At 43.9% G+C, this 22,419-nt stretch overlaps 1 protein-coding gene across 11 annotated transcripts in view; it reads right to left on the minus strand.

Moving 5' to 3' along the window:
- SLC20A2 (solute carrier family 20 member 2) overlaps nucleotides 1–22,419 on the minus strand; it is a 59,082-nt gene that overhangs the window by 9,618 nt on the left and 27,045 nt on the right. For 7 of the 11 annotated variants that reach the window (XR_008466617.1, XM_054202989.1, XM_054202987.1 and 4 more), the window contains 6 exons: nucleotides 18,264–18,404; nucleotides 16,935–17,020; nucleotides 14,794–14,890; nucleotides 12,635–12,751; nucleotides 11,727–11,930; nucleotides 9,706–10,281 (listed from right to left, as the gene is read on the minus strand). Coding sequence is in view for 9 of the 11 variants with exons in the window: in XM_054202989.1 (XP_054058964.1) it covers nucleotides 9,706–10,281; nucleotides 11,727–11,930; nucleotides 12,635–12,751; nucleotides 14,794–14,890; nucleotides 16,935–17,020; nucleotides 18,264–18,404 (1,221 nt within the window). In the remaining 2 variants the exon portion in view is untranslated. Of the gene's footprint in view, nucleotides 1–9,692; nucleotides 10,282–11,726; nucleotides 11,931–12,634; nucleotides 12,752–14,793; nucleotides 14,891–16,934; nucleotides 17,021–18,263; nucleotides 18,405–22,419 lie in introns of all 11 variants that reach the window. The other 4 variants (XR_008466616.1, XM_054202992.1, XM_054202991.1 and 1 more) reach the window with 1 other exon arrangement.

Genomic DNA, 22,419 nt, shown 5'->3' on the forward strand with positions numbered 1-22,419 from the left:
TAAATTTAGTTCCTGGTCTCGCTCCAAAGCACACAGATGGAGTAAGGGGCAGTTTTAACGTCAAATGTTGTGCAAACCAAGCCACCGTAACCGACAGTTAATAATTGACTTGAATCCCGTCTTTACCAGATACGGGGTGGCAGGGGCTGGGTGCTAATTGGCAAGAGAGGAGGGCCCTCAGCATGGCACAGCTCGGTGCATCTAAGCGACATGAGACCTTCCTCCTTTCTTCTGGTCCTGGAGAAATCCAGGCTCTGAACCCTGAGAAGCCATCCTGGAGCAAAGTAACTAGGAAGGAATTTTTCCCTGGTAAACACACACAACAACATTCAAGCTGCGAGGCAACAAAAGTACTTAAGAATGCTCTTTGATATAAAAAGGAATGAATAATTGTTACAGATTTTGAGAAGGATGCTGGAAATAAACTAGTGAGCTAACACAGATAATAAAATCCAGAGGGTTTGAAGACACTGGGTAGTATGACGAAGAACTAAATATGCTTCAAATAAAGAGTGATTTCCATTAGCAAAAATACTTTAAAATTCTGGTCTGATACTGTGCCTGAGCATGCATTTGATTTGTTGAGTTTTGGTGTAAGGATGGTATGTGAAAAGTCCTTAGTGCCTAAATGCAAGAATTATTTTACCTTCAAGGATGAAGAGACTCTTGATGGAAGCATTTCTAATATTTTTAAGTTGACCTGCAACTTCTTGGCCAGTGTTTTCAGGTGCGGATTAAATTACTTGCACATTTAAATACCTTATTGTGCATAGTAAAAGAAAGGTAATTCACTGTACCTTCAGCTGCAGATGCAGAAGGAAGGATAAAGGCAACTAAAACTTTGATCAGATGAATAAAGGGAAAACTGATCATCCCTTCTTATAGTGCTGTACAACATGGGGAGAACCTCCCCGTTGAAAATAACAGGTACATTTGGAGTGAGCCCAGGCACTGATTCCTGACTGTTCTGAAGAGATTATGGATGGATATTTGTCAGTCCTAATGTAAATGAGAAGACAGAAAAGGTTTCAAAAACTACAGCAGCAAACTATGCTCTTTTGTACCAAAATCCAGTTTTAATTATTTGCAAATGCTACACCTCTGTGAATCAACTAAGCCTAATCCTCGAAGAAAAGGTTATTTTCTTATTTGTGGCAACAGAAGGCAAAGCAAAACTCTGCTGACTTATGCTCAGCCTCGGAGGATCTGAATGGCTGATGCTGCCCAACAAATCAGAAGAGACGACAGCGGTGCCCACAGAGGCAGCACTTCTGATACCTTCCCTGCAGGAAAAGACAGCAGAGGAGCACTGGATCCATATATGCTCGGAAAGGCAAAAAGGTAATTAACTGCATTTTCATTTGTGGGTATCTGCACCACTGGTTATCTATACCAGAGAGGCATTTCTTCTCTCCCTGTAAATCACGTTTAATGTGACCTAAATGTTCAGCTGGTAGGGACAAAGGCATCTCCCAGCCTGAATACCTGCAAGCGGCTACCAACAGCCAGCAAACCGGCAGTGGTGTGCAAGCCGGTGGCTCCAATCTACCACCATCACGGCTCCTCAGAGGGCTCCTTCCACTGATGGATTTGTTCAGTAGGTCCAGTCCCAGGGGCTTGTGGTATCAACACCTCCTATGCCAATGGAGAACAGCTCTAGAAGAAGCCATTAGGCCTGTCCCACCACAAAACTACCAAAAGCTCACAATGAATGTGCCTAACTCACGAATTGCAAAGACAAGGATCTTGGTACTACATACATCAGCTTTGAGACACTACCACGATCACGTGCAATCAACCATCTTTGGGACTAGGAAGAGTTCGTTGGTAGAAGACAACCAGTCCCAACAGAAGAATAAGAAAGAAAAAAACACACCAAAAAAAAAAGCGTTAGGTAAGAGATTTTGCTTTGAGAACTTCTGTGGTTATCAGATGTCTCCTGCAGCTGAGTGACTAAGCAGATGAACCACAAGGACGCTGGCTAGACTGGGATGTGGCTTTCACAATATTTCCCACCGTTTCTATCTCATTTGACTCAAGCCATGATTAGCAGGAAAGCAGACCTAAAATCTTCCATGCATTTGGCTAAGACTTGTTTCACAAGTCTATTTTCAGGAAGTGATTTTCTCTTACTCTCCCACACAGCTCTTTTACTTGCCTTAACTAACTCTCCTTTCTGCTGGAGCTCCAAGTCTTATTCGTGGTAGTTTAGAGGGAGAAGAAAAAAGCCTGAAAAGGCCACCCAGGGGCTCTGAACGCCTATCTGCATCTATCTATATGTAAAACTGCCACTAGGTTCCTATGTAACTGAAGTGTTTTTGAGGCTGTTATCGTATTATTTAGCTATTGGGTTTAAAAGCCAAGATAAGCTAATTCCTGTCGTGGTGCTACTTTAGTTTTGTTCACCTAATACACATTTTTTCCACTGAGCACAAGAGGGTGACCATTATGAGTTAATTGTGAATTTATAAAACATGATGGCATATGAAGCCTAACTCCTGAGTCTACCTGTCGTGAAGTGTATTCTCCACGTCCAGTATTTTCCATCATCTCTGCCGTGTTCCGCTGGCCCCGGTTACTCGCAGGGCACAGGACTTTGCAGCAGGGGCGGTGCGTGGGGGCTCTTTGCCTTCCCCCGAGGCGCGATACAGGATTAAATGCCATGTACAGCAACGCTCGTACTTGCAGACGCGTGTCACGGCGGTTCAGCGAAGTGCTGCTGAGTGTTTCTGAAGTGCTGTCTGACCCTCATGATGATTTCGCTAGCTCTCTCGACTAACGGGAATTGGCACAACTTCTCTTTTTTCTGCTCGCTTGTGCCAGTTGAGAATCTGTCCCGCACCATTTATAAAGCTGTTGTGAAAGATAGCATTTGACAGTGAATCTGAACTATAAATAGAGTTGGCTTCTCCTCTCCCCTGTGAGACAGATAGTATTACCAACCAAAAAAAACCCCACATACAGCTATCATGAGACAAGCTTAGAAATTACAGTTTCCCATGCACGCACACACATTTTTAGGTACCTTTGGGTCACAAGTCCAGGCCCTCCTCTGGAGGAACAAGGACTACGACCTTTTTTTTTTTAGTAAAAATTAAGAGTTTTTTTCAGTAATGGAAGGATGTCATCAGCTGAATGCTCTATTACCAAATCCCACCAGACTTGTCATAATATTTTATGAACTAGCAACACTGCTATTACCTCGCTGCTTCTTATTTGAGGGGAGTCATGAGTTGCTCAAAACCAAAATCTAATTGTATTTGAATGCTACACTCTAATAAGCTTTGTGTTATAACCCACAATCTACAGACTACTTGATGACCATGCTTTGATTCTCTGCTACCTGACAAAGCAGATTGTATTGTAGCTACTTCTTCTAGTTGAGTGACAGAAGCTTGACACATACATTATCACCGATTAAAACTGAATGACGAGCAAAATAGACGTCTGAGAAATCTATATTAGGCTTCCAGTATTAGAAATATAATTACAAAATCCCCAGTCATTTGACTATTTCCCAAACCAGGATTTCACAAACCAACTTTGCACTGGGAAAATAAATGGGATGATATCTCTGAATATGCTGCAGTTATGCCCAGAGACATCACCCAGTTGAGTAAGGGTGCGAGGAAGATACGCCCGTATGTACCAACAGGAAAAAAATAATGTCCTAATCTCCAGAGATCTCAGATTATTGGCAGAGTTTTATCCTAGTTCAAATAATGAGACAGCTTGGAAATAGCACGTATACCATAGAGCAACAGAAGTGTGTCACAGCTGTGGCCTGTGAAGTGCAAGCTTTGTGTGCGTTAATGAGTCAGGAAGGCCACTTATTTCTTCCTGCAGCTCATCGCTGTGTACTGTAAATGCTGGCCCTGAAACCCGAGCTCCCTGCAGCCTGGAGGTTTGGGTCCATCCTCCTCCTCTCCCACCAGCACCAGCCTTCCCCCAGCAAGCCCAGCCACAGCAGGATGGGGGAGGGATTCCTGGACCCACCAGAGCCCCCTGTTTCTTGCTGCTCTTCTATGGCTTGCCTGCGTGGCACAACAAAGATGCCACGTACCTGCACAATTAAGGACACAAGCAAAGAGTCATACCTACTCAGGACACTGGCTGCACTTTCAGGACAGACTGCTATTAAAAAGGGAAGAAATCAGATTTCATGCTGCTCTCAGTAATAGTAATGGACAGATTAGCTTCCTAAATATTCCAAGTGATCTTGACTGCAGGTTTCAGGGAGGAAATAAGAAGTACTCATTTTGTAATCCAGCCTTATTATAGCTCCTTTAGGCTCCTTATTTAGCCAGGAGACTGAATCCCACTAAGCTCTCTGTGTGCAGTGAGATACTGGCCATGTTCTGGCCCTTCCCTCCTTTAATCCCATTGCATTTACTTTAGGAAGAGGGGAAAAGGTGAGTCTCGCTGCTCTTTGTGTGCTCTGACCTAAAACTCCAGAGAAATCTGTAGGGAGGTGAAAGGAGAAGTTTCCTCTCCCTGTATTTTGGGCTAGCAAGTATTTCCTAGTTTCACTTGCATTGCTTTGCTTAACAGTGAATTACCTATCTGGTAGCTGTTCAGTTTCCCTAAAACCACTGAGACAATGTGTAGAAATATAAAAAAAAAAATGCTAAACATTTTTACTATAGCTCTGAAATGGTTTTAAATCCTATCTTCAGTAATGTAGCCTACATTGTTTGGATAATAAGAGAGCCATTCTTTGTCAAGCTTGTGCTATAAATTTATATGGCATTACCTGCAGACTTTAGCATGAATGACCCCTTTATCCTATAATATCTAACTATGAACACGCAAGGGTAATCCTGAAGTCCTCCACGTGAAATTTAATTAGAGCAGCCACATTCAAACAATTTATGCAGCAGGAACTCAGCAGAACTGAGATGCCCCACACAACTGTGAAACATCTGCAAGCAGATTTCTCCTTCCTACAGCAGATTTTAATCAGCAATCCCCATGTCAACCTACAGCATCCTTCCATGGGTCATCCCGCTTCGATTGCGATAATTCAAGGAATAGTGAGCTCCAGAGGTTGCTTGAGTCAACAAAAGCGTTTTCCCGTTTGCTGGGATGGGCTGCGGGGCCGACGCACCGTTTGCTCACAGCTTTCTCATTCCCAGCCCTGCAGCAAAGGAGCCGCAGCCACCGTTGTGCTGAGCACAGGAGACAGCTATGGGGTTCACAGTCACAGGATCATAGAATGGTTCGGGTTGGAAGGGATCTTAAAGACCATCTTGTTCCAGCCCCCCTGCCATGGGCAGGGGCAGTTCTCTCTGGCCACTTCCAAAACCGCCTGCCCAACTGCCTTCATTTTCGGGAACTAGTTAATTCAGATATGCTTCCAGACTTGGAAACACAGGATAAACACTCCAGCTTCAGCAACTCTCCCACTACCTGCATTTCCTGCGGAACCAACCTATATTTACAGAAAATAAGCTCAGTCCAACTCAACCATAGGTGCATATAATCCCCGCCGGCCAACAAAGCCTAGCCTCCCAGCCTCTGGAAAGCTGGCTCTGAACAAGCAGTTAGGAAGCTGGCAGCTCTCCTTGTGTCACGCTCCTGGCCCAGGTCTTTTTTTCCATCCTGCCCTTTTCATTCTGCCGTTGCCCTTGCAATGACCTGACGTGCTCCCTTTGTGCTCGGGTGCTGAGCCAGTGGGACCTGCTCACTTGGCGCCGCTAATTAAGCTCAACAACAACGGGTTTTTTTTCAGCGGTTCTGTCCCAACACAATTTAGTCGGGATTTTAAATTCTTTAGATTTCATTCAGCCCATGTGCCACGATGGTGTCACAAGGCTCTCGGCCCGGCTCAGTTAGTCCCAGCCCTGGATGGGCTCCAGCATCCTTGACACAGCGCATATAAGCTCTGTGGCAGAGGGGCGGGAGGGGATGGTCTGAACAAAACAGTCACCCAAATAAGGAGTAACCATGACTCCCTGTTTCTTTTAATGCACAACTGCCCCGGCCAGGATCCCTGCTGATGTCAGCCTAAACACGAGCCTGGACTGCTACAAGCATCAGCTCCTACAGCAAAGACGGCTGGTACCCTTACGATGCTAAAAAAGCATCATCTTGGAAGAAACAGGGTTCTAGCTCCCCTTGTTATGTGTTAGTTCTGCAGTCGAAGGCAAAATACTGATTTAACTTTTCCACATCCAGTGGAAAGCCTGGACAATGAAACAAGGGAGATCTCCATATGATTTTTTGCCCGCTAAAGTGCTATATCCAAACTATTTGGGGCACTTCTGCTCCATAAAGCGTTTCTGAGCTGCATCATGGTTCAGTCCATACCCTATGCCTCATGCTTAAACACGCTCTAAAACACGTCGATCATTTAACTACCTGCAGTTTTTCATTTTTATATTAGCTTTATAATTTTTCTCTCTCTGCTCCTCTTACCTGCTCCTGTCCCTTCAAGGAATACCAGCAAACAGCCTGATGGAAAATAAATAGAAAACATGGGAAAAGAGTGAGTTCCAAGATGGAGAAGGAAAATGTAGGAGACAAGTCCAAAGAAAAAGATATGGACAATGGAGGTGCAGCCCTAAATATGAGTGAGGAGCTTAAAACCAAATGCAGAGGAAAGCAGGATTTTAACAGGATTCAAGGCTGAGAAAAAAATAGAGAAGCAGGTTGACAGCAGCACCTAAAATGAGCAGAAGGAAAGTGAACGAGGGAGGGAGATGACAAGATAGCAGCCTTCGGTGGAAGATGGATTGCCAAGGCTTGCTTTCTTAGAGAAATGTGGACAGAAAGCCATGCTACTAGCTAGGTTCTACTGCATTATTTTTAAAACGACACGCTGCTTTTTGGGCTCTGCAGATCTTTATGCAACATGCAGAGGAGCCAAGAGCCCAGTAAGAAATCTTCTGCTCTGCTAGACAAAGACCAGCAAAATGTCTCTGCTACATAATCCACTGGATAGATACCTGCATTCCCAGAGTGTTTTATCTACTCAACGTTTTTGGCATACAAAGGGGTCTTTACTTTTTATTGCTTAGCTGGAACTCAGTACAATTGCAAGGATGGGTTCCTACCCAATCCTACACCCATGACCATCTTCTTGCATTTCTACCAGCTTTGATAAAACGAAGCTAACTTGTTCTTTAGTTTTGCAATTACATTAACTCAGCTTAAGAAGAGATTTTGGAATAAACGGCATTTAATAAAAACCCATGCTAGCTGGTAAACTCGGTAGGATCCCTGACAGAAGTAGAGATCTGCAAAACACTAAAAAAATATGAATTTTCAGAAAAGGATATTCCCAAGGCAACAAGCCAGTCCAAATGCAGAATTCTGGGGAAATTAGGCTGTAAGATGCAACAAAGCATACTGCACAGAGCCTAAGCCTTGTCTTTCATCCTGTCCAGCTCCTATCAACACCAAATTTGATTTCTGAACTCACTGCATCCTTACAGATCACTTCTAACAAACTCTACTTCCCTTGCCTCCTACAGATAAGGCAAGTGATGCTTGCATAAACGTGTGAGTCACTAAGGAGAATGTATAGACATCACCTACAGGGAATCAAGGAGCAGGGGCGGCTACGGCAGTAGGCTGTGAACTTTCTGCAATGTGCTTCTCAGGGTACATTACAAGAAATATCAGTGGTGTTTGTCCTTTTTCCTACGTTCCCCTTGGCACTCGCTGCTGGCCACTTGCAGAGCACAGGTTCCAGCCTCCATGGGTCTTTGCTCTTGCCCAGTGTGCTCAGAGCAAAGGTCCTGATCAACGGAGACCAGCTGAGAGGAAAGCAAGTTGCACCGCTGCCCTCTGATCCAGAGGATGAGGGGACCTGGACTCTTTCACAGAGCCAGATCCCCGCAGATACAAAGGGAGCAATAACAAGAGCGAGGACAAGAAGGCTCTTCAGAAAGCCCTGTTCCAAATTCCCAGGACACTGGATGGACGGGGAGGGAAGAGATATGTTTGTAAGTGTTTTTGAGATGAGCTGCAAGTTACATCGGGTGGCTGACAGGAGCGTGGAGCAATAACTACCCTCCTTGCTGAGTGGGACAGCTTTTGCCCAGGTGCCTAAGGAGGACTATGAAAGTTATGAACGCTGCAAAGCCCCACTGCTAATGCTGAAACAGACACCGCCAGGGCACGGCTAACACTGCGAGGGTTCAGCAGGAAGGAGACTCAGTACAACCCCCCAGCTACAACACAAATAAGGACCACTGCTTCAACAAGCAGCTTCTGAGTGGATTTCTCGGGGGACCTTATCACGATACAGGAAAGAGTGCCTACTAAATACCAAGTGGATCGCTCCAGGCATAGGGAAGAGGCAGTCGCAGCCAAATCCTAAAGGAAAAATATGCAGTGTTCCCAGGGACAGAGCAAAAACATCCAAACTGCCCATCAGCCATGTGCCACTGAGGTGGCAAGGTGCAATAGGGCCCTGCAGATGAAGCAATGTTATAATGTTATAACATTATGAAGCAATGTGAGCGCAGAAGAGGAAGGTATAAAATGCTCCATCCTGAGCCTACACCCTCCATCGTTTGGTCAAAAGTTTTGTACTTTGTGGAATAAAACAGAGCCGAGCCTTCAAAGGGAAAGAGGCTGGCAAATGAGTGAGTGAAGAGACACTATTTCCCGGGGGTCTGACCAGATGATGAAGGGCAAAGAGGTGCAGATAAACAATTCTGAGACCAACTTTGGGATTTTTTCAGCTGCCTGAGTCGATATGAACATGACAGAAAGACTCCTGGAGGATGATCCTTTTCCTTTATTCCTGGAAAATGATGCTAATGCCACAGGATTTAAGGACCAACACAAGCCAAATGACTGAAGGATGAACTCACTGGCTTCTTCCAAACTCAAGGAATGGTGATAGCAGCTCTGGATAAAACTGCTGTCAGGGAGTACTGCGTACCAGGACTATACTAGGAGATGGGAAGCTTCTTAAATGAGCACAAAGAGATGAGCCATAGCCCATGTCCCCTCTCCACATGGGGCACAGGAACGTGCCCCGGGCTCCTCAAGGGGTAGGCTCTCTTTATTTTGCTGAGAACTGTGGCAGCTGGAGAAATTGTATGTGCAGTTCATGAACTTCAGTAGGACTTTGATGTTAAGGCTTGTTAGATTTGCTGGGCTGTTTAGTGATACACTGCCTCACACGGCACTAGACCCCTGGAAAACTCCAAGCAAAAGATTCAGCAAAGGGAAGTCTATAAGGGCTGCAGCAATCAAAATGAAGATGGTCTTCACACACCTTTTTTCAGAATGTGACAAGAGATGAAATTCATCTAGTGACAAAAATACTCTCAACCTCTCATCTTCTGATGGTCTCCAATCTCACAGTTAAAATAGGCTGCGAACTCTGTGGGGCTGGGAATGTCCTATTTGCTTTTACAGTGGTTGGCATGCCAGGGGGAATCTCAATGCCTCAAAGCTTGCCAAAATTAAACCTTAATTAAACTAATTACTGCACAATTATTTAGCAGCGAATAAAAAAAGATGTTATCATTAAGAAGAAAATAAACCAGAGACAGAGCAGCCCAACTCCTGGAAAGCACCGGGGACATCAGTGTCACAAGCTTTGCAAAACACAGCCCTGATGATCATCTGCCTGCAAAACTGAAAACGCTTTCTGACCGGCCAAGCTGGCAAAGCTTGCTCCAAGCACTTAAACTGCAAAATTGCTGGTTTGTGAGATCTCATCCTCTTACCTGACATCATTACCTCCATGGGCAAAGGATCCAAAGCAGGCTGTTAAGATCTGGAGGAAGTGGAAAAGCAGATGGACCTGAGAGGTGTCTTTCTCTTCCTTATCCTCTTCCACGGGATCAACGGGGGGCCGGTTAGGATCTGCGAGTTCAGAGGCCAGCTTCATTTCCACCCCACCTTCCTCTGCCTCGATCTCTGCCTCAGCCACGGCGTTGCAATAGCTGGAGTAGCTGTCGTAGCGAACTCGCTTCTTGGAGTAGGAAACAGTGTCGCCCACTAACTTCTCACTGTCCTCTGGAGTCGACGTATCCGCTGCCTTAAAGGAGGAATGCACGGGCATGCCACAAATAGCAGCTGTGTAACACGTGTAACTGTTGTTGCGTCGTAACAGTTTGTAGTTGTTTTCTTGAGAGGGCCTCTCGTCGGTGGCCCTTTCCAGGTGTATTTTCTGGAGCAAGTCTTTGTATAAACCTGAGTCCTTGTGCACAGTGTGATAAACGTGGCCGTCGCTCCTCATCTGGCCATCGAAGCTGAAGGTGCCATTGGAAACAGGTGATTTCACCGAGGTGTGCGTCATGGAAAATGCCCTTCCTAAAAAGGCCGAGATTTAGAGTTTTTATTTCTACAAAATGTAATACAGAAGCCCCCTCCCCTCCCACTTCGGGAGATAATAAAACAGCAGCAATCCAAGAGTACAAGAAAAAGGAGATCAGTTTCCAATATATGCAGTGAATAAGCCAAGATTCAACTCACTGCAAAACAAACTCTTTCATCTTCTGTGCAAAAAGAGCTTTGTTCCAGCGTTGGGTCTCCCCCAGACACGCTGTATGACCTGCAGCAAGTCAGTTGGGATCGGCTATTCAAAGGTGATAGTTGAAGGTTAAATCCTCAGGTTCTTTGAAAAAATATTTTCTATAATATTCCTTTTTTTTGTAAAATAGCCTCTACAGTTTCTGAGGTTTTGTCTACACTGAACAGGCACAATAAGGATTTCAGGAAAGGAGGTTTACTGTAAATTCATACTGAATATGAGGTCACCTTTCAAAAGTACCTATGCTTAAGAGACTTTTACATAACTTTTAAAAATAATTTAAAAAAAAACAACAGAAAGCAAAAAATTTAACGTTCTGCAGAAATATTTCCTCAGCTATTCCAACATTTTGTATATCTTATTTCTATGAACATGATGATAGTTATTCCCTCTGTATACATTTAACATTAGCAAATGCTGTAGGACACATGTCACAGCTACAGCAATATTTCTGAAGGAACTATCTTTTTCATTTCCTGACTTCCCGGATTTCCACTGTGCAACATTCAGAAATGTTTTTAGCTATTTTTAATCTGGAAGCACACACTCAAAGGGCTTCACGTCATGACTTATTTGATTTTGTAAGAATCAGTTGAATATATTAGGCATTTATTAACCAAATTACAGGGCTGTGTAGATGTTAGCAAAGTGATATCAAAGTCAGCAGACTGCTAAGTGTGTGTGTGGGGGGGGTGCGATCCCACCACAGGGGAGAACAAAAAGAGCTTTATGCACGCAATCCTACTTCTTATAAATATACGTTCAGAAAACAATGCGTCAGATTTTTCTAGTGGACACGCTCCAAACAGTCATACATTTGTCAACTAAAGCCCAAATCTTTTCATCTCCTGTGGTAGTATGCTAATCATCTTTATGCTGAATTTAACCTTCATACATCAGCAATTTGTGTTAGCTGTATTTTTCCACTGCTTAAAAGGACAGAAATGCCATTAAGGATACAAAGTAAAGCAAAAAATGAAAGCAATTTTCATTTTCAACTGTTTCTAAAATTGAAATACAGCCAAACAAAATGTAATTGTTATTAAGTCCTCTCTAGAAAATGTCCCTTGTAAACGAGCATCTTTCCCAACAAGTGCTGAAGAGGGATTAGTGCTGGAAATCCCAAACACTAACTTACCGTTTCAAACAGAGACCTCCTTGCAGTTAAGAAACCCTATTGAAACAGGGAGAAGATGAACCCTCTTGTCTTGTCTTAGTTTCTTACCATAGGGTACACGTGGATGGTTTCCATTTGCAATAGTATCTGATGCCCCAGCAGCTTCTGTTACGGAGCCAGTAAGGGGAATCGTGCTCTCGTCAGATGCTTTGGCACCGGGAAGCTCTTTAAAGACTGGTGTTTCTTCATCTTGAATTTTATCAAGACTTTCATCTGATATCCTTGACAGTGCAGCATCTTTCTTTAACCGGCCTAAGGAAATAACAGTCCTGTAATTTTAAACCCAACCTACCCGTCTTGCTGCTTATGTTTCTACTGTTTGCATCAAGGGCATAGATCAACGTGGATACAATAACCGGGCCCTGTTTCATACACATTCTTTATTTAATTCTAACACTTATCTTTACTAAATTCATCTGAGAAAATTCTAGAGCATCTTTGTTTCTTCCTACAAAATTCGCCAAAGCAGGTAACTACAGTAAACCACTGAGCTGCTCATTTATTAATGAAATCTGAAACTTTTCTCTGCGTTTTAAACACTGCATTCGTTGAGAGTAGCAAAGCAAACAAGCAAAACACTCTAAAGCTAAAAGCTGTGATCAGCCCAACTTACTGTAGAGTTAAAGAAATCACTTAAAGATAATCAGTCTGCCAGATTTTTCCTCTTTAATGTTTCCTTAATAAAATATAAAACGGATTATATTCCAGGTTTTATTTTCCTGTTTCTGCTAGACTCTAGAAGAAGACAGCACTGCAATGGTTTGCCTAACAAGGTTTTGAATTTCTACCACTGCAGGTTTTTAAGAGCAGGTTACACAAATACATGAGGAACAGTTCAAGCACATCCTGTCCGTGGGTGGGGACTGGACTAGGTGACCTCTCAAGGGCACTTCCAGCTCTGAAATGCAATTTTCCACAATTTTACATCACTCTCATTTCACCAAGCAACTACTTACTTTCTATTTTTCTCTTCATCCAAGGGCAGACAAAAATCCAGACCAAGATGGCAAATACTAAGGATACGCCGACTGATATTAGAGCAATGGCCCACATTGGCAGTACCAGTCCCAGTACTGTGAAGACAAAGAAATAAAACACAACCGAACCATAAATTAACATGACTTAATTATCTCAGGCAGTGGAAGAACAGTCTGTTGCAGAAAAGCCTGTGTTCACAAAGTACGCAAACCCAACATAATAGTTTTTAACATATATATCAGTTAGTGCAGTATTTAGGGGCTAGTTGACAGGTAAAAAGTTGCAGGTTTAGTCTTCCAATTCTCTGTTACCCCACTGTGATCTTACTTCTAAAGAAGTCAGGGGTAGAACTCCCACATCAGGGCTGCAAAAACAAGTTTGCAGTGATTTTATACAGTAACGCACGTTAAACCATGTTACCCATTAGGGTAAGTATTTACCTGACCTTTGCTCTGGTCAATAAAGCTTGATGCTTAGCTTAATCTAAGCCATTATCTGCTTACGATAATAGCTTAATGTAGCACCTGAGAGAGCTGAGGTTTCAGTCCTGCAATGCGCTATCATGCCGATAACTCATGCTCCCGTATGTCTCCCCCCAACAGAGCTCGTTGCGCTTGTTCAATTAAATGATCAGACCCTTAATGAAGAAATAGCTTGGACTCCGATCTCTCAAACCTGCATACACACGCCTGTCTTGAAACCTATGTGATTAATTCATCCCTGTGAGTAAATGTTGCCAGGACAGAGGCCTTGGAGAGTAAATATGTATTTCCTGAGTATCAAAAATGGAGTCCCACCTTTTTAATCACGCACTTTAAAGACTGCTAAGCTGAAACAGAAGGGACATTAAGATTCTTATTTCATTTATTTTGCTTAATGAGTCACTGCAGAGTGCCTGACCTACTTCTGCAGTACAGCTCATGAGGAAATGTTGGCTATACAGCTGATTTACTGTGAAACATCTTGGATACATAGCCAATTAGACTTAAGAAAAAGGGATGGTTGAGTTATGTTACCCTCAAATTGGGAACTTTTCGAGCTTTTTATTAATTTCAGTAATGCTATGTTACGAAGTAGAGTCTATGGACTGCATTTATCCAGTATATCTATCTAGTGCATCAGGTTTTAAGGAAAACAAATTTCTTTCAAAAAAGGTCACTTTCTAAGCCTGCTTTCTTAATTCAGGGGCGTGTTCAGGAGCTCTTTTCAGTTGCCTGTTCCTTCATGGCTCTGGGATAATAATCTAATCTAAATATAACACTTAATGACCAGAGTCTTCAATAAAGTAGTTGAGAGCACTGAATATCTTTTTTATGAACTCTTTTGCTGCGTGTGTTTAAATGTACACTGCTTAAGTAAATTTAAACTTAGAAATGTAAATATATAAACATAAAATGTGTTAATATAAATATACAAACATAACTATAAAAATATAAATATAAGTTCAAATATAAACACAAACATAAATAAACACAAACATATAAATGCACATAAAATATACAACTATACAAAACTATAAATAAAGTCCTGAAAATGACATGTCTCATTTGCTTCTACTGAGTTACGATGAAAACACAGCACCCAAGAAAGAAGACGCACTCAATGCAGGAACAGGCTCAGGGCTTCTTATCATTGAAGGGAAATAAAGAAGTAAATTTAATTAATAGGCTCCGTGCCAGCTCTGCCAGAACAGTGACTCTGCTGATTTCAATGGAGCTATAGCCTTAGACTGAGTGCAAACAGCCTGCCCGCTCTTACTGCCCTGAACCTTCTGAAACTTCTCTCCTTGATGCGTGTATCTGGAATACCTTTGAGAACTCAACACGTGCTCAGGTTTATGAAGCCGAAGCCGGCAGCTCAATATTTCCCCTTCCCCTAAAGAGGGATTTTTTTTCCCGTAGCTGCGCTCTTCCCCACTAACCGGCGTGATCAGGAGGGCGTCACAAAAACACGTGCACAAAGAGAAGCATGCGGGGAGGTGTATGATCTACCCTCGCCCTCGCTAACTCCTGACGTAGGAGATAACCGTGTGGTCTCGACAGCTACCTGGCAGCTCGCTGGCACAGCATCGTCGCGCACTGTGGGTAGGAGGGAGGGAAGCCTCCCCCCTGCCTCCCGCTGCCGACGGCTCACTCACCTGGTGCCCCCGTGTACATGATGGAAAACACGTTAATAGCTATGGTAGCAGCATAAAACACTGGAAGTGCGCGGAGACCATTGGGCACAGGGTCTTCCTGCATAGAAATCGCAGAAAAAAAGGAAACATTAGCTGGATTTTCCACCAGATTAACGTCAGCACAAACTGCCATGATGAAAACGCGCGCTCCCAAGTCAGTGCCAGGCAGGTGGAGTTTCTGGGTGGCTAGTGAGCAAAGGATGGGTGAACTGTCTGGTTACACCCAAATCCACAAGTCAGATCCTGGAAAGGACCAGCCTTCTGGGGAAACGTGACACTGTTAGTGGGAACCAGGGAGACAGGTTGTACTTTCAGGTCGGCTGCAGACCTACTGGGTGACCTGCGGGCAGGTTTCTTTCTGCAAGTGTTTCCTTACCTATCTTGTCTCCAAGACGAGGAGTCCCTTTCACTCGGCACAACTGACAGGCGCTGAGTGGGACAGGGCTTTGATAGTTTTGGAGCGGGGCTACAAGCATCAGTGCAACTCGTCCGTTGCAAAACCTTATTCCTAACCTCTCAGTTTCAACGGGGACAGCCCAGCACTTCCACCAGCTAACAGAAATCTCTGACATATTGAAGCGTCTGGCCACATTAAGCAGGTAACACATGCACAGAGCGAGCGTGTGATGCTCGGCACGCTGCTGTGCCCGCTGCCGGCCACCGTCTCCTGCCCTCGCTGCTCACAAGGAGAGGCTCAGCTGACAGCACGGTGGAAACGCACCGTGCGAGCCATGGAAAAAGCCTTTGTGAGGAGACTGCTTTGGCCTTTTGAGGGCCTTCGCGTGTTTGCAAAGAGCCTGACGAAGCTAAGGGCTGGCTAATGTGGTTTTGTTTCTCGCTGCCATGAGCTAAACAAGGGAGGCAAGAGAAGACTGCAGCCGCCCTGCGCTGTGTGCCGAAGCATGCTGCAGCACAGGCTGTACCTGCAGGGACAGCTGCTATTCACAGACACCCTCAACAAGGGCATGAACCCCTACACCAGGGCATGGACTCGCAAGCTAAAAAGCTGCTCTTTTTTTTTTTATGCACGCACACAACACAAGTCGCTACCTGTTGATGCCAGAAGCTCTACAGAACTTACTGCTTTGTGAATGGCACAGATGGCAGGCAGAAGACAATTTCCTTACCTTGAGCTTTTTCTACCTCTTGAATGCTTGAACGCTTAAATATGTGGCTTTTATACCAGAGTTCATGTGATTTTGATGACTAATTTTTTAAATTGTTAGGTTTTGAATGCAATAGAGGAACTTTATGCAACTTGAGTAATTTTAAATCCAAAGCTGAGTCCAATCAAATTTATCATCTGCTTTTATCAGTGACATTTATTTATATCAGAAATAAAGAATGATGAAGCTGAGGTTACAGGTGGTGTTATTTATAGCAAAAGAATTAATACCTCATCTATTTAAGTTCCCTGTATAACTGCTAATATAGCGTTCCTTATTTTAGGTCATTGTCATGCGCTGCACTCCCCCATTTTAGCAAGTTGAATGGTGTGAGAGAAATGGAAAGAGCAGATAAAAGTGTTCTGGTTTCCAGTTCATGGTGGGTGGCAGGCAAATCATCTTCTGCACTGGAGATATATGGGCTGATGTTACCTCAAACCTGCCACTTTTGACTGAGGTCACTGAACCCCACTGATTCAGATTTCTTGAGAATCTAGGAAATATGCAGTAGCCCATCTTCTAATGTCTGATGTGCTAGAAAACCAAAGCTTAAAATTTCACAATTATGAAATACCAATTAGAGTATCTCTAAGGGAGGACTGTTCTATTTGAATAACAGTCAGAACAGCTATTGTGAGGCCAAGTCAATGCCAACAAGTTTGTACTAATACAGAAGCAATCTCAACATATCATCCTTTAATATCGTACATTCTGTTTGATTAATTATCACGTAGCACCTTCTAAGCCTCAAATACTTGTCAAATTACTTACTCTGAGCTTTCAGAACTAAGAACAATTACAGTTCCAACAGCTATAAAAATAATGACTGGTCGCCTGTCCAAAAAGCAAGCCACAAACTTTCAACTCTGGAAATGCCAGCACTCAAATGGGAGGCTGGAATGCAGCCTTCTCATTATAATAGTGAAATTTATTTACCTTGTTTAAAATGAAGAATCTAATCAGCACAAAGAGGACTCCAGACATCAAGCCAGATAACAGCGGGGATATAAACCAAGAGGCAACTGTGTTGAAGAAAACAAAGAATGAAACACGAAATAAACAGTATTCTTCCGTAACAGTTAAGTAAGTAGTAAATGAGCAATAAATTTAAATCAGTCCTTGTACAACTGGAATGAATGTTCCATATGTTTATTTACAACTGGTGCAACTCAATGTCAACTGACACTCATGAAAGTCAAAGTAATGCTAGGCACAATTAGAAGCATCAGCCAAAGCATTTCCCGATAATTTTGCAAGTTAGCAATCAAATTCATCATGAAAATTTCTTGTAGTTTGATGCAGAGTGGACCAAGAAAGCCCTGTAATTTCCTAATCACCATGACCATGAATGTTGCAAGCAAGTGGAAAGCAACTGCATCTAGCAGGATGCCATGCTGCTCACAGGGTAAAAGTCTCAATTTCCAAAATGCCACAGAAGCATCAACTGTAATGAACAGCGCGTGTACATTTTTTGCGGGGCAGATTTGCAAGCGTCCCGGACTGATTTAACTGAAGTAGGTGGCAAAACTCCCACTGATTTCAATAAAACCGGATTAGGGCAGTGCTCTGGAAATCTCATCCAGAGTGATTTATTGTTTGTGGCACGGCTAACAGGTTGATTCTGCTGTCATTGCAAACTCTCTTCTACTTTTGACAGAATTAAAAAAAATAACAACGCATTGCTCCAACTTCTCTGAAGCTCCAATTTATTTCCCTGCCTTCAGCATCAAATCCTTTTAATACAGGGTTTAGGCTGCAACTTGGGTTACAAGGCTTCCAAAACAATAATGAAAACTCCTTCACGTCCCTGCTTGGCTGTGCTGATCTTGGCAGTGGGAGGCTGCGAGTTAAACACATGCTGTATGCCCAGCTTTTGCCTCCCTGAAGCTGGTGGGTGGAGAAACATGACTGTGGGCATTCACATGATGGCTAGCATTGTTGAGAGCAAGAACGAGGTGGTATGAGGTGCCACAAAAAGAATTAGAAGAGGAGGAATGTAACCTTGAAGCATGTCTCTGAGGGACAATGTCTCCTCAGCCTACTGCTGAGGAAACGCAACTTGTGTCTTACCCCTTTCTCCACCGGAGACACACTGCAGCCGTTAATGAAATCGGCATCAGTGCACCTTCTGAATGACAGGACTGGGGTGGAAAACAATTTAAGGAGGGAATACTACCAGCACAAAGCAGACTTCTGGGAATGTTTTTTGCAGGCAGTGCACACTCTTGCACATACCCGCAACACATAAAAGGAAACGGGACTTACCAATCTTGACAAGCTGCATCCACTGGACTCCCTGGGTGCCAATTGCCACCAGAGAAAAACCAATCGTAGCACCTACGATGCAATGGGTGCCCGATATCGGGAGTTTCAAGAATGATGCTATTAGCTGCCAAACAGCAGAACCTAAAAAAGAACCCAACCATATGGCATAAACAACAACAGTAACAATAATGTCATGCAGAAAATCCTTCGCCAAGTACCCACATTCTTTTACGAGCGCTGCCTACACTCCACATGCACAACAGAGATCTCCTAAAGCGAGTTTTGTTCCTGTTTTGTCCCTAAAAGCAGATACTAAGACAGTTCAATAGCAGCTTTGAACACTGCATCTTACTTATGACTTTTTTTTACTAACAGCTCCTTATATGGCGCAACAGCTCTGCTTTTTTTTTTTTTTTTTTTTTTTTGTAAGTAAGTCTTCCAGTATTTACAGCCTGTCTGACTCAATACACAAACTGCTCCCAGTCTGCATCAAGCTCAGAAAACCTCATTCTTGAGAGCTGGACCTGGAAGCCTCCGAGTGTGAGGAGGCATCCACTGTTTCACTAATGAACTACCCATGCTCCTAAATTCAGATACCACCAGAGAAAGGCTCAAATTGTGGGGCAGGGTGTTTTATGCCTCTTCTCAGTGACATGCCGCCATCCGGAGTCCTCTATAGGAAAAAAGGACTGAGGAGGAAATAAGGACTCTCTGACTACCTTCATTTGCAGCTCATTGCAGCACTGGAAAAATTCAGAACTGCAGAAAAGGCTTATCTTAGTCATGGAGTCGACAAAGATACCCATGGCATAAGGAAATAAGATCCCCTAACTAACTACGGGATAGTGGCTAATGGTCTATAAAGTAAATGCGATGCTTGGTGCCCAGCAGATGGCCCAAGGAAGGGTGTTCACCAAGAGTGCTGGAGAAAGAAAAAAAAAATATTACAAAAAGACCCCAAGCACCAGAGAGGATGCCTTGTATTTTTTTTCAGTCCCAACTTTCGATAGTTGGATCAGACCACAGTGGGCCACCAAGCCCTCGAGCACACAACTCCATGCTCTGACTCATTTTCACGTTGCAAGGACCCAGGTTCCCTACTCCTCTTGCAGGGGTGCTAACCTCAGCACACCAAAATTGTTTCAGCAGTGACAGAAGCTTTCTGTGGATCTCGCCTAATATTAGAGAATTCTTAGAAAGATCTCATCTTCATAGCCTTAAAACTAAATCTTCATGCAATCAAACTGCTATAAGAGATTCTGTATTTTTCTGGCTCATGCCACCTCTCTTAACAGATCTCCAGCAGACCACAGGTGATAAAGCAAGGCTGCTGGACATACGCTGTTAGTCAAAATGCCAGCCTCCATCCTCAATTCCAACAGGAGAGGATGGTTTGAAGGTCTTGAAACAGAGCCATCTGCAAATGGTGATTTGCTGGCATCATATGCAGCTACGTTTGGAAGTCAACCAGTTTGTAAAGCTGATCTCTCCTGGGGTACTATCCCAAAACAACTGATACTCCTATTGCTATTGGAAATTCTAGATCGAACAAGGAACACCTGCTCTTTAGTTTTTTGGCTTCTCTTCCCGTGTACTAAAATAAAAATAAATACACTTTGAAACCTTTGACATGAACTTAGAGATCAGCAAGTGGAAGTGAGGTGAAAGAGAAAACAGATGGTAACATCTGTAAAGAGCCAAATAAACAGATAAGCCAGCCATAGATATGTAATTATGAAGTACTCAGTCTAAAAAATAGGGAAAATGCAACCATGTCACAGCTGCATTGCAAACGTGTAGTTAGAACTGGGTTTTTTGTTGGGGGGCAAATAGAGGGAGTACAGCACTATTTCTTATTTAATCAACTTCACCATGAAAATAAACAGGAGAGCAAGAGGGAAAGTGACGGAGGACAGATGGATGCTCTGAGAAGGACAACATGTGGTCTAAAGATGTTTAAGAAAGCACATTAAGGAAAAGAAAGAGATACAAATCAAGCCAGAGCAGGACTTTCCTCTGGGGCTTGTAATGCCTTAACTACCTACCTCAAAGCTTTAACTCCTCTTTAACACAAAATGCACGTTCTCAATTTTCATCTTTGCAAAACTAACCTATGAAGCAGGAGGCTCACTTGACCAGTCAGAGTCTCAAATTCACAGAATCATAGAACGGTTAGAGTTGGAAGGGACCTTGAAAATCATCTAGTTCCAACCCCCCTGCCATGGACAGGGACACCTCCCACTAGACCAGGTTGCTCAAAGCCCCATCCAGCCTGGCCTTGAATGCTCCCAGGGATGGGGCAACCACAACTTCCCTGGGCAACCTGGGCCAGTGTCTCACCACCTTCACAGTAAAGAATTTCTTCCTAGTATCTCATCTAAGTCTCTCCTCTTCCAGTTTAAAACTGTTACCCCTCATCCTATCAGTACACTCCCTGATAAACACTCCCTCCCCATCTCTCCTGTAGGCCCCTTTAGGTACTGGAAGGGGCTATAACATCTCCCTGGAGCCTTCTCTTCTCCAGGCTGAACAAGCCCAACTCTCTCAGACTGTCTTCACAGGAGAGGTACTCCAGCCCCCGATCATCTTTGTGGCACCCCTCTAGGCTCGGTCCAACAGGTCCATGTCCTTCTTATTTTGGGGGCCCAGACATGGATGCAGTACTTCAGGTGGGGTCTCACCAGAGCAGAGCAGAGGGGCAGAATCACCTCCCTCGGCCTGCTGGCCATGCTTCTTTTGATGCAGCCCAGGATATGGTTGGCTTTCTGTGCTGCGAGTGCACATTGATGCCTCATGTGGAGCTTCTCATCAACCAATTCAGACTCTTCATGCCTGCTGACACTGTGGGCGCATACCCTTTCCTCCTGGTTGCTCTCTCCTAAGGAGGGTTGGCTGCAGACTGCCCTGACCAAGAGTCGCCTGAGCCGGCTCTCGGCTCAGGGTGCGTTTCATGCTCCCCAGCTGCTGAAGGCACCGCATCCATTCTCCTGAGGCTCTAGTGCTGTGTGACAGCCACGAGCACTCATCAAGTACCACGCCACCTGCAAGACTGGGTTAGTACTTTGCTTTGCTAATCCTGGCTGGGATGTCCTCTCTGTCCATGGCATCTCCTCAGTTGCACCAGATGCAGACTTCAGCTCCCACCAGGACCTCTAGAACACCGCTTGGGCAATTCCTGACAATAACCTGACAATTAGTTAATGCTAGGGAAGTACTACAATTTACCCCCAGGAACAACAGTCCCTAACTTCCCAACTGCCTAACAAACAACATCTTAATATGCTACAAATTATTACAAAATGTTACATTTTAACATTTTAATCCCATTGCTCCCTGCTTCTTTCTCTCCTAGGAGAAAAGGTCGCCCTGAAAATCACCATCTGCTCTTTGCTGCAAGCATCAAAGGATCTTCCAGCAACATCTGGAAAGAGAATACAGTGACTTTTGGTCTCTCTCAGACCATTGACTCATTTAAGCCTCATCGAAATTCAGAAGCTAAGTCCATTTGCAAAAACATGATCATGAGGCACGAGAGAACGGGGCGGGGGGGAAATTGCAGAGCAAAAACAGAAAGAGGAGAAGAAAACATCTAGGAAGGCTCTGAGAAAACACAGGAAAAAATATCACACATCCAGAGAAAAGCTGGAAATGGATTTGAGGAAAAAAAAAATTGAAATCTGCAGTTTGTAACTTGTGATTAATTCTGAGATTTAAAATGCGGAATTTCTTCTTAATGCCCTTACTGGAGGGAGGGAATGCAAGTGGTCATGAAGTTCACACAGGCTTATGTAAATATGCATGCAAATAAGTTGTTTTCTCTGAGCTTCTGGCCAGTTGCCTCCACAGGGGGAATCTGAGACTTAAAACTTTGCCCGGCCAGGATCAGGGTGCCATAAATAGATACAGAAAAGGAAAAGGACCCTCCCTTCAATGGGGACCATGATTGTCAAGAATGTGAAGGTCAGAAGATGCAGGTCACTTACATTTCAGACAGTGCACGCTGCTCCCAGACACGCGCCCGTGGGAAATGATGGAGCTATCTCCAGAAGCAGAAGGCTAAATGATGCAAGTGGAGTGGTACTACAAAGACAGCTTGAGGGAAAGGCCAGAAATCTGCGGCTGACCTTCTGAGGCACCGGGAAAGAGGAACTGATGG

Source organism: Rissa tridactyla, chromosome 5, assembly GCF_028500815.1.
Source record: "Rissa tridactyla isolate bRisTri1 chromosome 5, bRisTri1.patW.cur.20221130, whole genome shotgun sequence".
Classification (NCBI taxonomy): Eukaryota; Metazoa; Chordata; class Aves; order Charadriiformes; family Laridae; genus Rissa; species Rissa tridactyla.